This window comes from Narcine bancroftii, chromosome 1, assembly GCF_036971445.1.
Source record: "Narcine bancroftii isolate sNarBan1 chromosome 1, sNarBan1.hap1, whole genome shotgun sequence".
Lineage (NCBI taxonomy): Eukaryota > Metazoa > Chordata > Chondrichthyes > Torpediniformes > Narcinidae > Narcine > Narcine bancroftii.
Genome location: NC_091469.1, coordinates 101,777,091 through 101,794,499, shown reverse-complemented (window position 1 = coordinate 101,794,499; position 17,409 = coordinate 101,777,091). Strand labels below are relative to the sequence as shown.

Genomic DNA, 17,409 nt, shown 5'->3' with positions numbered 1-17,409 from the left:
GAAGAAATTCCCCCTCATGTTCCCCCTAAAGTTTTCCCCTTTCACTCTTAACCCTGGTTTGTATCACACCTACCTTCAGTGAGAAAAGCTTATCTACATTTACTCTGTTCATTCCCCTCATAATTTTAAATACTTCTATCAAATCTCCCCTCATTCTTCTATGTGCTACAGAATAAAGTCCTAACCTGTTTAACCTTTACCTGTAACTCAATTCCTGAAGTTTGGGCAACATTCTGGTAAATCTTCTCTGCACTCTTTCTATCAAATTGATAAATTTCCTGTAGAATCTGGAGCTTGGGTTGCCAATGGTTTGGATTGGATTCTGGGTGGCTGCGGAGGTTTCAGAAGTGTTGGAGGTGAATCTACGGATGCTCAGTGGCACAGTGGGGGGTGGGGGGGGGCTCTCTTTTTCTTCTCTTTCTTTGAAAGTAAGAAATGTAAGAGATGCCTTTTGGTGGCGAATCTGTCTGCCTTACAGCAGGCAAAAGGGAATTTCATGAAATAGGACACTTTTTTATTACTATGACAATAAATTGAATTTGAATCTTGAATCTAGTTAGGTCACCAAAACTGCACAAAATTCTAAATTTGCCCTCTCCAATGTCTGATACAACTTTTATCATAACATCTGAACTAACATCTGCCAAAAGCTCTCTTTACAACCCTATCCACCTGTGATACCACTTTCAGGGAATTATATATTTGCATTCCCAGATCCCTTTGTTCTACAGCACTCCTCAGTGCCCTACCATTTACCATGCATGTTCTTGCATGGTTTATCCTTCCAAAATGCATTACCTTATATTTATCTGCATTAAATGCCATCTGCTATTTTTCAGCCCATTTTTTCAGCTGGTCCAGATCCTTCTGCAAGCTTTGAAAACCTTCTTCTGTGTCTACAATGCCTCCAATCTTAGTGTCATCTGCAAACCTGCTGATCCAATTTACCACATTGTCATCTAGATCATTGATATAGATGATAAACAACAATGGTTCCAACACCGATCCATGAGGCACACCACTAGTCATAAGCCTTAAGTCTGAGAAACAATCATCCACCACTACTCTTCGATTCCTTCCGTCCAGCCATTGTAGAATCAAGTTAACTGCTTCACCATGAATACCTAGTGTCTGAACCTTCTTGACTAACCTCCCATGTGGGACCTTGTTAAAGGCCTTACTAACGTCCATGTAGTCAACATCTTTAGCCTTTCTTTCGTCAACTTTCCTGGTTACCTTCTTGAAAAATTCTATAATTTTGGTTAAACATGACCTACCACACACTAAGCCATGATGACTATCCCTAATCAGTTTCTGGCTATCCAAATAATGATATATCCGATCTCTTAGAACACCTTGTAATACTGACATTAGGCTCACCTATCTATAATTTCCAGGGTTTCTTCTAGAGCCTTTTTTAAACAACGGAACAACATGAGCTATCCTCCAATCCACAAGCACCACACCTGTGGCTAAGGACATTTTAAATATTTTTGCCAGAGCCCTTGCAATTTCTACATTAGCCTCCTTCAAGGTCCAAGGGAAGACCTCGTCAGGTCTTGGGGATTTATCCACCCTTATTTGCTTAAGACAAAGATGTCTTAATCTCTTTAATCTGTATAGGTTCCATGACATCACTGTTTGCTTTCCTTACTTTCCAAGACTCTGTGCCTGTTTCCTGAATGAATGTTAATGAAAATAAAACATTTAAGATTTTCCCCCATCTCTTTCGGCTACATACAAAGCCAACCACTCTGATCTTAAAAGGGGCCAATTTTGTCCCTTATGATCCTTTTGCTTTTAATATACCTGTAGAAATCCTTATGATTTTCCTTCACATAGTCTGCCAAAGCAACCTTTTGTCTTCTTTTAACCTTCCTAATTTCTTTCTTGTGGGTTTTCTTTCATTTTTTATACTCCTCAAGTACCTCATTTTCCCCATGTTGCCTATACCTGCTATACACATCTCTTCTTTTGAACCAGATCCCTAATATCCTTTGAAAACTAAGGTTCCCTATGCCTGCTATCCCTGTGCAGCATGAATAAAAGCTCTCATGACTGGAGGGAGAACATTCACTTTTATTAGCTTATAACAGAGGGTAGGGTCTTACAGTGGTCTTTAGAGGTGCTCAGGGCTTAGGTGGGAAACCAGGGTTATATTTGGGTAGCCATCAGTATAACACACCACCAGTGAATCTCAGTTCACTGCACTTTGCCTTTAATCCTGACAGGAACATGCAAACTCTGTATTCTCAAAATTTCACCTTTGAAAGTGTACATCAATTTTATTTCACTCATTAACTCTTCCAGTTACTTCATCAAAAAATTTGGTCAGGTTAGTTCAAGTCAAGTCAAGTCAAGTGACCTTTATTTATCGTTCATACTGTGCTCGCAGGACCACAGAGCATATTTACATAAATATAAGTAAATATTAACACATGTTCAGTAAAGGTCCACAGTACTCTATCCACATATGTTCTGGGAATTCAGGAGCCTGTTGGCTTTGGGGAAAAATACTGTTGCCCAATCTGGACATTAGGGCCCAAGTGCTACGGTACCTCCCACCAGATGGTAGAAGTGAGAACAGTTTACATGAGGGATGTGTGGAGTCCACAATGAAGGTATATTCTCCACTTCTGAGCGTTCCTCCTAGGCACCTGAAAGCAGCACCCTGAAAGAAGCAGTTAGCCACTTTCAGGTGCCTAGTAGGGGGCAGGCTGATGACAATCAGCCAGCGACTCAACTCCCCGTGCCTGACAGCCCTCCTCCCCACTGCCAACAGCCCCCCTCCTCGCTGCCGATAGATCCCCTCCCCGTGCTTGACAGCTCCCCTCCCTGTGCCTAACAGGCCCCCTCCCCACTACTGACAGCCCCCCTCCTCGCTGCCGATAGATTCCCTCCCTGCACCTGACAGCCCCCCTCCCCATGCCTGACAGCCCTTCAGTGCAGGAGGTCAGGGCGGGGTGGCCGGTGTGGGACTACGGGGCTGGGGCAGCCAGCGCGGGACTATGGGGCAGGAGCAGCCGGCGTGGGACATATGCTCACCAAATTTGTAAAAACATAGTATTTATTTACTAAATTATAAGTAATTTTTTTCCAAAAGGATACAACTTTGAATTTGGCTTTTTCTAATCAATCCACACTTGACCAAGTGACTGATAATTCTGTCCCTGAAAATTGCTTTAAGAACTTACCTGGACCACCAAGTTTAAATTAACTGGTCTGTAATGGCTCTGTGCATCACTGCAGCCTTTATGTAAGGAGACTCCATCAATAAATGCTGAAGTGTCAAGTCCTTGTTTACAATCCATGATATTTATCATTCTTTCAGCTGAGCTTTTCTCCCACATGCCTAATCAGTGATGTGTAAAGGAACCACCTGCAGAAAACAAATATGCTTATTTCAACTTTTGTTCCTATGAATAATCCCTAAACACCATAAAAAATAGTGAGCTGCTGCCAGCCCAAGTCTGAGCTTTTTAGGCTTTGGAGCGTATCTCCATCTTACATGAAGTGTATCTGATATTTGGAATGTGTTGTCATGTTTTTCTATGAATGCTGGCTTGAACAATGTAGTTTAATTAAGTATAAACCTTCTTTCTTGAGCTGTCTGTAGAAGAGCCAGTGTCCTTCAGCAGGAGGTGAAGGTTACTTCTAAATGGTTGGTTCTCCAGCCTTTGGTCAGAGTTTTTCTAAGGCTTCTGCCGAATACCTGTTGCTAACCATGTGTTTGATGCAGGTTGCATGCCTGCAGGTGCAGGGGGATGAAGCACTGAAGAAGGCCAATTACCAGAAGGCAGTGCACAAATACACCCAAGGCCTCATGCTGCATCCCAAGAACTATGAGCTGCTAGCCTGCCGGGCAGTGGCATTCATCCAGATGGAGAAGTATGAGGATGCGAGATTGGATGGAGAAATCCTGATCCAGGTCCAGCCTGAGATTCTGCAGGTAAAACAAGGAGAAAACCCTTACTCATGCAGTTTAAAAACTGGGGGAGAAGAAGACTGCTAAATGTTCTGATTATGCAGAAAGAAAAACATTTGTTTCTCATTATCTTGTATTTAGAGGATCTAGAGAATCTGCCTATCTATCCTTGTTTGGCAGTCTTTTGTAGTATCAAATTACCATCAATGGAGTGAGTGGTCATGGGTGTAGAAATGTATGTGTCCTTAAAAACATGCATTCTAATAACAGGATGCAAAGGACCCACACATTCTGTTTCAGTGCCATTTGTGTATCATTTTTGTGTTCAAACCATGTGGTTTACTTATGCAATCAGGAAGTTCCAATTGCAATGTTTCATCCATGTGAAGTACAAGTAATCTAAAGAGGTCAGCACAAGTGGTTTTTTTGGAATATTTTATTTTCCAAACTTAAATTCAAACAGTTATCAACACTGTCAGTGTCAATGTAAACAGTATCATCATTAACTATAATTTACAGTGATCAATTCTATACAATGTTTCTACCGAGTTCAAGCTCTTTCCGTCCCCTTCCCCCCTACATCCTCAACATTTTCTTTCTTTGGCTTGGCTTCGCGGACGAAGATTTATGGAGGGGTAATGTCCACATCAGCTGCAGGCTCGCTTGTGGCTGACAAGTCCGATGCAGGACAGGCAGACACGGTTGCAGCGGTTGCAAGGGAAAATTGGTTGGTTGGGGTTGGGTGTTGGGTTTTTCCTCCTTTGTCTTTTGTCAGTGAGGTGGGCTCTGCGGTCTTCTTTAAAGGAGGTTGCTGCCCGCCGAACTGTGAGGCGCCAAGATGCGCGGTTTGAGGTGATATCAGCCCACTGGCGATGGTCAATGTGGCAGCTTTCTTTAGGCAGTCCTTGTACCTCTTCTTTGGTGCACCTCTGTCTCGGTGGCCAGTGGAGAGCTCGCCATATAACACGATCTTGGGAAGGCGATGGTCCTCCATTCTGGAGACGTGACCTACCCAGCGCAGTTTGATCTTCAGCAGCGTGGATTCGATGCTGTCGGCCTCTGCCATCTTGAGTACTTCGATGTTAGGGATGAAGTCGCTCCAATGAATGTTGAGGATGGAGCAGAGACAACGCTGGTTGGGTTAAGGCATTATATACTAATCCTTCTGCTTGGGTGGTGATGAATGGGCAGATTTTGTCGGTATTTAATTTGTTCAGATCAACTAGATGGGGCTGTCTGCTATCACCAGCCTTATTAGTCATAGAACCTTTGGCCCAAGCAATTAGGCAAGAAATTAATATTAAGGGAATTACAACTGGTATAAAATTAATCTGTTTCCAGACGATAATTTGTTTAATCCTAAAAGTTCTTCAGAACCATTACAAAATTTGTTGGAACGATATGGGGTAATTTCAGGTTATAAAGTAAATTGGGATAAAAGTGATATATTACCAATTTCGGATAAAGACTATTCAGATTGTAAACAGCTTATAAAGTTTAAATGGTCTAATAAAATTAAGTACTTAGGTGTAATAGTGGATAAAGAATATCAAAATCTATATACCTTAAATTATAAGCCTTTATTAAATAAGATTAAGTTTGACTTAACTAGATGGAAGGAGTTACCATTAATGTTGATTGGATGAGTAAACTGTATTAAAATGAAGATATATCCTTGTATTCAGTATTTATTTCAATCCATTCTGAGTACTATACCGGGAAAATTTTTTAAGGAATTAAATAAAGCAGTTTGTTTGTTTTTATGGAAAGGTATGTCTAGAGTTTCTATGCAAAAGTTGACATGGAGGTATGATTTAGGTGGTCTCTAATTACCATATTTTTAGAATTATTATGAAGCAGCACAATTAAAGTTTATTAGTAGATTGTTTGATACTGATCAACCTCCAGTTTGGGTGAAGGTGGAGATGGACCAGATTGAGGAAAGAAATGTACATCACTTTATATATAAGTGAACCCATTGCTTTTAAAGCAGTATAAACTTCCAGTGTTTTTATTATTTTTGACATTTAATTTTTGTTTTTAAACTGTTTTTGAATCTCCTGGTCCAGGAGCTCTTGGGGTCGATGTCCTGCTACTCCCTCCTCATCACGTGACCTCTGAGGTCAGCACAACTGTTGAATCTAACTGATAATATGGTCTTTAAGAGGAGGTAATTACTAAATCCAACCATTCGGCACTGTGCTCTGTCCTCACTTGCCAGTTGGAACTCCTGATTTGCAGCCATTTTAATTCTTCTTACCTTGGTTACACAAACCTGTCTGTCCTTAGCCTCTTCCAGTACCAGGGTTAGGCCCTACATAAATTTTCAAAACAGCACACTTCATCTGGATAGCCAATAGTAAAACGCCATAATAATTATTGATGCACTATCAATGTCAAAAGATGAGAGTTACAGAACTATAGGCTTTTATTTACAATAAACTTGAAGGTCATCCTGTGCTGTGACCCAGTCTTTCTGGGGAGGGGTTATGGTGTTGGAGCCTTTATACAGGGTCAAGAGGGAGGAGCCATGGGTACAGTCATAGGATGGGGCGGAGCCAGATAAATGAATGTACAGTAGTTCACTACATTCACCCCTTGTTTTTTTTTATTTTGTCCAGCGGGTGACATGGGGCACAAAGTCTTACAAAGGTCTTAGAGGTTAAGTCTGTCTGGCAGTCTGGTTTTCCGTTGTGACTAGTGGAGAGTCAATTGCTTTGATGTAGCTGGGGATGTTGATTCATTCTGGACCTCCAGGGCTGTGTTGACCTGCTGGGGGTCGTCCGGATGGCTCGTCTGGCTCATCTGGAATGACAAGGTTGGGCCGGGCCTAGGGTGCCATGGTATGTAGTGTGTGTTCATGGGAGGGGAGAGTGTTGTTTTGTGAGTATGCTCCTTGGGTGTCTCTGCTCACGCAACATCTCGGATGGTGACAGTTTCCTCACAGCCATCTGGGTAGGCCACATACATGTATTGGGGGCTTGCATGGAGGAGGTGGACCCTTTTGACCAGTGGGTTTGTTTTATGGCCCCTCACGTTCTTCCATAGCAGGACTGGCCCTGGGGACGTCAACCAGGGTAGCAGGATGGTCCACAATGTTATATTTCTGGGGAAGGAGAAAATTCTTTCATGAGGGGTAGCATCGGTGGCAGTACATAACAGCATCCTGATTGTGTGGAGAGCCTTGGGAAGGACTGTCTGCCATTGAGAGACTGGCAGCCCCCTGGACTTACGGGGGGTGCACTCTCCCTCTTCACCTGGCTGTTCCTTTGGGGGTTGTAACTAGTGGTCCTGCTGATGGCGAAACCCAAAGCAAACAGGTATTGGCACCTTGTCGCTATGAGCAAGGACCCCTGATCACTGTGGACATATGCCAGGTACTCAAATAGGGTGAACAAGTTGTGCAGTGCCCTGATGACTGTGGTTGTGGTTTTGTCTGTGCAGAAAAAGGCTAAAGGTTGAGGGCAGCAGCCAGGACGAAATCGGACACATTGCTCTCGACCTGAAATGGAGCAGATTCATCCACCACATACATTGCACTTTAGCAATGTCCTCTTTTATCCGACTGAAGGCTGCATGGGCCTCTCTTGTCAGAGGAAAGGATATGGACTTGATAAGGGTGCGGGCTTTGTCTGCATAATTAGGCACCCACTGGTCATAATAGGAAAAGAATCCCAGGCACCTTTTCAGGGCTCTGAGGCTGTGGGAAGGGGGAGCTCTTGCAGTGGGCACATGCGGTCAGGGTCGGGGCCAATAACTCCATTCTCCACAACACACCCAAGGATTGCCAGGTGGGTAGTGTGGAAAACACATTTATCCCTGTTGTAGGTGAGGTTTAGGCATTTGGTTGTTGTGAAGAATTTCTGGAAGTTGGTGTCATGATCTTGTGGCCGCAAATTGTGACGTTATCCAGGTAGGGAAAGGTGGCATGCCAGTCATTTTGGTTCACCATCGAGTCCATCTCTCACGGAGATGCCATTGGTAACACCAAAGGGGTCCCTGAGGAAATGGTAGAAGTGGCATCTGGCTCAAAGGCAGTGTACTGGTGGTTCTCCAGGCAGATGGTAGTCAGATTTCAGGTCAATCGTAGAGAACGCATGATATTGGGCAATTTGATTGACCGTGTCCACAATGCGAAGGAGGGGATAGACATCCAGCTGTGTATAATGGTTAATAGTTTGGCTATAATCAATCACCATCCTGTGTTTACCCCCACCCTTGATCAACCCCACTTGCACTCTCCACAGGTTGGTACTTGGCTTGATGATCTCCTCATCCAGAAGTCGCTGGATCTCTGCTTTAATAAACACCCTGCCCCCTTCACTGTATCGCCTGCTTTTTGTAGTGACTGTTTGCAGTTGGGGGTGAGGTTTGCCAACAGTGGTGGGGGATTGATACTGAGAGTAGAGAGACCGCGTGTCGGTTGGACTGGCGGGGTTGTGGGTGCGGTGGGGGGGGGGCAGTATCTTTCCATCCATCTCATAAGTATAGCCCTTCTGGCAATAAGAAGAACAAAGGCAACAACATGGGATTGTAGCCCAGACAAATTTAAATCAGCTGACTTTCTAATTCCAAATAGGGCAAGAAAAGGATTAGGAGCCAAATTAAGATTAAGAACTAAAGACAAGGTATGGAAGATACTTTCCCAATAATTGGAAAACAAGGAACATTACCAAAATATTTGAAATAATGTACCTTCATCAGTCTTACATCTATCACACTTGGACGAGAAGTTAGAATAAAATGTAGCCAATTGAACTTTGGAAAAGTAAGCTCGATGTACTACTTTAAATTGCAATAATGAATGTTGGGTGCATAGATAAGATGAATTAACCAATTTCAAGATAGAATTCCACAAAGCATCAGAAAATTCTTGTTTTTTTTGAAAATTTTATTTATCATTTGCATTAATACAAAAAAAGATTCAATTATACAGTAATTATTGTAAGTCATACAAAATGATATAATTTAAAAAAAATTCTGCCCAAACCTACCCCCCAAAGAAAGAAGAAAAGGAAGAAAAATAAAAAGAACACCTACTTCTATTAACATATATAATATCTGTTGACTATTTTTTATAATTTTTAATTGAGAGGGGCGGATAAGGTGGAAGATGTGAATGGAATTTTATTCATAAAATCCATTTTTGTTTTCCAAATTTTATAAAAGTTTTCAATTCAATTCCTTAAACTATATGTAATTTTTTTCTAAAGGTATACAATTTTGTATTTCAATAAGCCATCTGTCTAATTGTACCATACTCTCAGTTTTCCATTTCTTTGTAGTTGCTATTGCTATATTAAAAAAAAATATTCTTGATATTTATCCAATTTTAGTTTTATATCTTTTTCATATATATTCTCAGTAAAAATATTCTTGGATCTTTTTGTGTCTTTATTTTCATAATTTGTCCTAACAATACACTCAAATCTTTCCAAAATCGTTCCACTTTCTCGCAGGATCATACCGAATATAATAAAAAGACCCTATTCCTTGGTACATCGAAAACACTTATCCGGATAATTAGAGTTAAGTATTGTTGAAAATCTTGCTTCCATGATTTTTAGTCTTGTCCAGGGAATTATCATTAGACAACAATAATAAATCAGTAAGAACTGATAACAACTTTTTTGTATTTGGTTTAAGATTATAAATCTTCTCTATCATCTTTAATTCCAAATCTTGAGGGAGTTTTAATACCAAGGAATTAAAAAAGATCCTTATGTGTAAATATCGAAAAAAATGTTTAATTATTTTAAATTTAGAAGGTAATTGTTCAGAGGCCAAATTTTGGTCAATAAAGAGATATTAAAAAGATTGGATTCCAAACTCTGACTATTGACAAAAACCAAAACCAAAAAAAGCAATCCCATCTAAAGATCTGCAACAGCTGTTTTAAATCCTTCACAGTGATTTTTCAGTGTTCGAATTTTTTCATATTGGACAGGTTATTGACTTACCTCAATAAAATCTGAGGCCTGGATAGATTGAGTAACTGTGTGCATTGCACATTGGGAAGATGACGTGGAAAATAGCGGGTTCAAATAACCAATAGGAAAAGACCTTTCCTGTTGAAGCCTTAGGGTAACTAATCAGAAGGTGGAATTCTTTGTCTTTTGTTGTACTAAAATTTTGTTGCTTTTTTTCTATTACAGAATCATTACTTGCAGTGTCTGGCTCATGGGTGCCTTGGTAATCTCCAAATTACTTTATGGTCCATTCTTTGTTGTTTGGATCATGATCCAATGCATCAGAATGAGCTAGCAAAAAAAACTTTACAAGATCACTGCCAAACTATGTAACAACGAAATACAGGACAATTACTGTGATGATAAAGGTACTTGATTGAATTTAATATCCTTTTCCAGACAGCCTTCAAAATCCTGAATCAGTTTTCATTTCACTTGCTTGTCCACTTCCTACTTCCATTGAGAGCAGGCTAGTAATTGAGTTACTCGTTCAAAAATCCTAATGAGGATTTCTTATCCTGGCCATGAGCCCATTCCCCCCCCCCCCCACAAATACATCAATTAACCTATATTTTGAAGGGTGGGAGGAAATTGGAGCACTCACAGGAACCCATGCAGACTTGGGGGAGAATGTACAAACTCCTCACAGACAGCGGTGGACTTGATCTTTTAATTAAAAAAAAATTATTCATACACCATGGTAACAGGCCATTTTGACCCAGAGTCCGTGCTGCCCAATTTACACCCAATTAACCTACACCCTTAGTACATTTCGAACAGAGGAAGGAAACAGGAGCCCCCGGGAAGAAAACCATGTAGAGATGGGCAGAACGTACAAACTCCTTACACACAACGCAGGATTCAATCCCTGGTCTCGATGGCTGGCTCTGTAAAGGTGTTGCTACACCATCTATGTTATCCTTGATCTGTTACCAGAAATTATGGTTTAATTGTTCATGAATATTCAGGCTCATCTAATTGCACAGAAGGACAGAAAAAAAAAGTGCATTGTTGAGTCAGCTGCTACATTAAGGTTACTGTAATTGCGGAGGAGTCACGTGATGGAGTAGTGGCCGGACGGTGAACTCCAGCCCTCTCCAGAAAAGTCGGGAAAAACAAGAGAAAATACAAAGGCACAGAAATACAAGTTAAAGAAAAGTGAGTATAAAGGTGGAAAGAAGATGGAGACAAAAGGAGAAAAATCAAAATCAACGGAAAGAAGAGAGGAAGAGAAGACAACGGAGGAAAAAGGTGAAGGCCTTACCTGTCCGAAGAGGCCCGCTGTGGAGAGAGGGCCCCACTACCTCAGGTCGGTAGAAAAAGAACTACAACAATGGCTCACAGAGCCGAGTAAAAGTGCGCAACCGCGCATGCGCGACTCCTCGCGCATGCGCGATGCGCATGCAAAAAAACACACCGACGGGAGGGGGGACCAGCTGGGGAGTCGATCTCCACAGCCGGCAACGACAGCTGCAGAACACCTGCAGCAAGAAGAGACCACAGAAGACAATGGAAACAAGAAAGAAGAGGAGGAAAGGGCAACAAAGAAACAACAGATGGCCAACCCAGAGGAAGAAGAAGAGGAAGAATACAGTGAAATAGATAAAGGGAAAGGCAAGGTAAAGGATATACTTGCTCTTGTTAGAGGATACATGGAGTCATTTAAAGAATGGCAAACACAGGAATTCAATGATTTAAGAAGAAGAATAAACAACACAGAAAAGAAAATAAATAAAATGGATATGACCTTAACAGAAATGGGGAAAAAAATGGACAAGATGGAAGAGCGGGCAGTAGCAGCAGAAATGGAGGTAGAAGACTTAAAAAAGAAATTGGAGGAATCTAATAAAAAAACTAAAGAGACACAAGAATTACTAGCCCAAAAAATAGATATAATGGAAAATTATAACAGAAAAAATAACATAAAGATAGTGGGCCTTAAGGAAGATGTAGAAGGCAAGAATATGAGGGAGTTTATAAAAGAATGGATCCCTAAGGCCCTAGGATGTCCAGAACTACAGCAAGAAATGGAAATAGAAAGGGCACATAGAGCATTGGCCCCTAAACCACAACCACAACAAAAACCAAGATCTATTGTAGTAAAATTCCTAAGATATACTACAAGAGAAAAGGTACTGGAGAAGACAATGGAAAAAGTAAGAGAGGGCAACAAACCACTGGAGTATAAAGGGCAAAAAATCTTCATTTATCCAGATATAAGCTTTGAACTCCTAAAGAAGAGAAAAGAGTTCAATGCAGCAAAAGTGATTTTATGGAAGAAAGGATATAAATTTACACTGAAGCATCCTGCGGTATTGAAAATATTTATTCCAGGACAACAAAACAGACTATTCTCGGATCCAGAAGAAGCACGAAAATTTGCAGAACAATTACAAAAATAGACTGAGGGATGAAGACGGGTAATGAGAGCAAAAATTATCACGATTGATATGTATGTGGGTAAAGACAAAAATAGACTGAGGGATGAAGACGGGTAAGGAGGGTAAAAATGACCACGATTGATATGTATGCGGGTAAAGAGATATAAGAGTGAATAGAGACAATGGGCATACGTGAAAGTATCTGTAATTAGAGGAAAACATAGAGAGTATAGACAAGAATTAATAAGAGAAGGTAATGGAATAGAGAGAATAAGGAGGGAATTAAAAGAGTGACCTTTGTGACATATAAAAAGCGAAATCTTTTCTGGGGGGGGCTGGGTGGGGGAAAAGAGCGGTCACTGCAAAATCAGTTGACGCTTGCGAGTGGATTCGCAAATCCAAATGGAGAGGGGAGATGTGGTTGTCCGACAAGGGATAAAGGGCAACTCAGGAGGGGAAGGGGAGATTGGGGATAAAGAAGATAGAAATAGGAGAATAAGGAAAATGTTGGATGTTGTAGGAATGTTGTCTGGTAAAGAGTTGAAAATAAGAAAACAGAAATGGAAAAGGAGGAAAGGTAATGATGGAAAAACGGAAAGAGAAGATAAACAAAATATAAAATGGCTACGCTGACAAGTATGGGAGCCTTACATTAAATACAATAGCGAAAACCTACCGGGAACAAACATTACCTAAGTTGATGGAAGGAGAAGAAAAGAAAAGAATGGACTCAGTAGAATTTCTGGTGTATTTTTGATGAATGACAACATTGTCTAACTGAATTAATGCAACCTAGATTGTATACCTAAAATGGATGAGAGGGGGTGGGGTGGGGGGGTGGCTTGGGAGGAGGGAGGGGGGAGGGAGAAAAAGTCACTGTAAATGGGTGGAAAAGAAAAAGTGTATATCATGGCTATTGTGATTTATGGTGTGAAAAATAAAAAATTATAAAAAAAAAAAAAAAAAAAAAAATTAATCATAGGAAAATTGCTTGGCATGCAGGCCACAAACTGCCTTCTCTATACAACTGCCTGGCCCTGATAATGTAGGTACAGTTATCCATTCTTCCTGCTGGCATGGCTACACCATGGACCAATGTTTTCAACAAGTGATGGAACATGGGAAAAATCAAAGACATTCATTAAGAATGAGCTTTCATGTTGGGTTCTACATCACCAATATCAAATATAATTTTACTGTCTTGATAAGTGCAATATTTTTAATATAGAAAGATGGGTCATTGAACTGAGAAAATGTTCTTTTATTTCAACTCTAATTTAAATTAGCCACCGAATTTCAAGGTTTCATTTTTGTGCCCAGAAATTTGTTTGCATAGTACCATGTTCGTGTGTGCCCCACCATGCATAAAAAAGATTCTTACTATCTACCCTTTCAAGAGGGCACAGGTGATAAAGTGAGAGATAGGAAATTTAGAGGGGATCTGAGAAGGAATATTTTCACACAGAAAATGGCTGGAATATGGAAGCTTCTACAGGTGCTCCTCTACTTAAGATGAGGGTGTGGTCCGACAAACCCATCGTAATTGGAAAAAATCGTAAGTCAATAAAGAATATCGCATGACCGAACATCATAGCGTAGCCTGCCTTAAATATGCTCAGACCACTTACCATAGCCTTCAGCTGGGGAAATTTATCTAAAACAAAGTCTATTTTATAATTAAATGTTGAACACCTTTTATTCCACACTGAAATAAACAATTTTTAATCATGAAATATAGTGCCAGCCAAAGCATCTGGCAGCTGTTGTCACACCAACACCATCATGCGGCAACATCATAACTTCAAAAAATCGTAAGTCGTGCCATCATAAGTAGAGGAGCATCTATACTTGAAGATACTCTCACAACATTTTAGGTGCATTGAGGCAAACGCTTGAATTGTTAAGGCATTGACTGCTATGGACCTAATGATGTAGGAAGTACAATGATGGGCCTGTTTCTGTGCCAACTAAATATGATTCTGTGACTGTATAGATGTATTTTTCATGTGAGGGAAAAGAGAATTGTGAGCATTTTCTCTTTACATTTTTTTTGAATGGCCTAAGTATTGCCTTTAAGCTAACCTCTGAATTTATCTCAATAGACAGGTTCTTAAGAGTTATTAACTTTCAGGAATGAAACCGAGTACATTCTCCATCAAAATCTGAGAACATGGGGGGTGTGGCAAGATGGCGTAGAGTCTAGATGTGTAATCTCGACCTCTCTGGCCAGACTTTTAAGAACCCGTTTTTAACTTTTTGTTTTTAAGTTTAAACTTTTTTAAAACTTAGTTTAAAGAATCAAGGAACTGTTAATTTAGTTTATATAGAGCCATTAATGAAAAAATTACAAGACGACTTAGAGCACTGGAAAGACTTACCACTAACGCTGATAGGAAGGATAAACTGTATTAAAATGAACATCTTCCCAAGGATACAATACCTATTTCAATCATTACCAATTCACCTAACAGAGAAATTCTTCAAGGAGCTAAATAAAATAATAAGGAAATTCTTATGGAAAGGGGGGAAACCGAGGGTAGCACTAGATAAATTAACAGAATGGTACAAACAAAGAGGCTTACCATGCTTTAAGAATTTAAAGTTACAAAACTTTAAGAATTATTATAGAGCAGCACAATTAAGATACCTATCAGATTTTTATCAAACAAGGGAAAAACCAGATTGGACCAGATTAGAGCTAGATAAAATAGGGGAGAAGATACCTGAGCATATACTCTATAAGTGGGATGAAAAATTGGTGCAATGTAGGAATTCACCAGTATTACACCATCTGCTCAACATTTGGAAGAAGATTCACGTAGATAGGAATAAAATAAATTATCAACTACCAAAATTAATATTGACACAAAATAAACTAATCCCTTTCACAATAAATAACCTTTCCTTCAGAGAATGGGAGAGAAAAGGGATCAAAAGAATAGAAAATTGTTTTTTGGGAAATAAATTATTATCTTTTGAACAAATGAAGGACAAATATAATTTAACTCACGATACAAGGTTTGCATACCACCAACTGAAAACCTACTTGAAGGACAAATTGGGAAACAGTCTGAGGTTACCAGAAGGAAGCAATTTTGAATATGTGATTACAGACACAATGATAATTAAAAAATTTATAACAAACATGTACATCAAACTGCAAGAAAAGGAGAACAAGGAAACAAACTGTAAACCTAAACAAAAATGGGAACAAGATCTAAACATAAAGATAAAGAATGAAACATGGGAAAAGCTATGCTCCGGAACCATGAGAAATACAATAAACATGAGGTTATGCATGATACAATATAATTGGTTATACAGACTATACATCACACCCCAAAAGTTAAATAAATATGACCCAACAGTATCAGACAGATGTTTTCACTGTAAAAAGGAAACGGGAACAACAATACATGCAATTTGGACATGTGAGAAAGTGGAAAAATTTTGGGAAGATCTAAACCAGATATTAAATAAAATCACAAAAAGCAATATACCAAAAAACCCAGAGATCTTCCTTTTAAGTAATATAAGAAATAAAGAATTTGGACTCAATTTGGATGGAGCACAGAAAAGATTTATTATGATAGCCCTAGCTGTAGCAAAAAAATGTATTATGTCAACCTGGAAATTAGAAGACAACTTGAGAATACAACAATGGTACATCGAAATAAATAAATGTATTCCATTAGAAAAAATAACATATAATTTAAGAAATAACATCACAATATTTGAACAAATATGGGAACCATACATGAAATACAATAGAGAAATCCTACCATGAACCTCCACCATCTAAAATGACAGAAGGAGAAGACAACTAAATTAACTGACTCAGTATATAAAAGTAAAAGATAAAAATTTCTTGTTTATTTTATTAAGTGACGACATTGTTTAACGGATTTAATGTATCTTATAGATTGAACTTTGAATAAATGGGAAGCGGGGAGAGGGAGGGAGGGAAGGGAGGGGGGAAAGGGGAGAAAATGACACTATATATTCAAGAGAAAAATGTCTGTATGTATTTTGGTCAATATGGTATATTGTGTAAAAAATAAAAATTAAAAAAAAAAGTATCGAGGAACTGTTATGGCCATTAATGGTAAAAAGATTAAACTTCAAGTGCAGAAGAAATTACATTTTCGGAGTGTTGAAGATTTAAAGCCTAAAAAACCTGCTACAGCTTCAGATTTATTGCTTGTGGGAGCTGGAAAAAAAATGACTACTACTCATCAGGAGAAGGATATCGCTGGAATTACTTGTTCTAAGGAGGAGAGTGCGTGTTCCCAAGAAGTGGATTCTGATTCTGGCAGCCTGCCAACTTTAACAGAGAGAATGCGTAGGAAAATGACTCCATTGTTTGAAACCACTCAGGCAGTACTCCAACCTGAAGACCTTAAATTTGTCTGTGAGTTCTTGAAACAACTGCAATTTGTGGGGGGAGATCAGCATCAACCTCCTGAGGAGGCCGGGGTGCCATCTCTGGGAGTTCAAACTTGCAGTAAATCTGTTAAAAAATCTGTTGGAATGCCTGCTGCTGAGCTGCAGCAGGAGCTGCAGTTATCTGATTCTGACACTACGCTAAAGAAAGCAGGGTTGAGTCTTTCTGAATTACAACTTAACCTGTTAAGTACTGTTACTCAGCCGATTATGCAAGAATTGGCTCAAATGAAAGAGAGTATGAGGTCAGAATTTACTACAGTTAATGCATGTGTGGAAGTATTTTCTGAAGATTTTAAAAAATGTCAGTCTGCTTTTTTGGAATGTAAACAGCAAGTGGCCTCTAATACAGAAAAAGTAATGGAGGTGGAAAAATCCGTTAAAGAATTGTGAGAATGTGAGAAGGAGTTAGAGAGGAAAATAGATTATTTGGAGAATCAAAGTAGAAGGAACAACGTGAAGATTGTTGGTTTGCCGGAAGGTATGGAAGAACAAGATCCTCTTCGTTTTTTTACAGAATGGATCCCACAAATATTGGGGCAAGAATTGGAAAGAGCTCATAGAGCTTTAAGAAGAAGGCCTCTGCCTGGTCAATCACCAAGACCCGTGATAATTCAATGTTTGAATTATTTGGACAGAGAAACAATACTTCGTCTAGCAGTGCAAAATGCGAGACAACGACAAGCTCCAA

General features: G+C 39.6%; 1 protein-coding gene across 2 annotated transcripts in view; it reads left to right on the top strand.

Moving 5' to 3' along the window:
• LOC138741288 (uncharacterized) overlaps nt 1–17,409 on the top strand; it is a 72,380-nt gene that overhangs the window by 41,668 nt on the left and 13,303 nt on the right. The window contains exons 1-4 of one of the 2 annotated variants that reach the window (XM_069895161.1): nt 2,586–2,621; nt 3,740–3,949; nt 9,385–9,453; nt 10,081–10,262. In XM_069895161.1, coding sequence (XP_069751262.1) covers nt 2,616–2,621; nt 3,740–3,949; nt 9,385–9,453; nt 10,081–10,227 — 432 coding nt within the window. In that variant the 5' untranslated portion in view covers nt 2,586–2,615 and the 3' untranslated portion in view covers nt 10,228–10,262. Of the gene's footprint in view, nt 1–2,585; nt 2,622–3,739; nt 3,950–9,384; nt 9,454–10,080; nt 10,263–17,409 lie in introns of those variants that run through there. The other variant, XR_011343459.1, reaches the window with a different exon arrangement.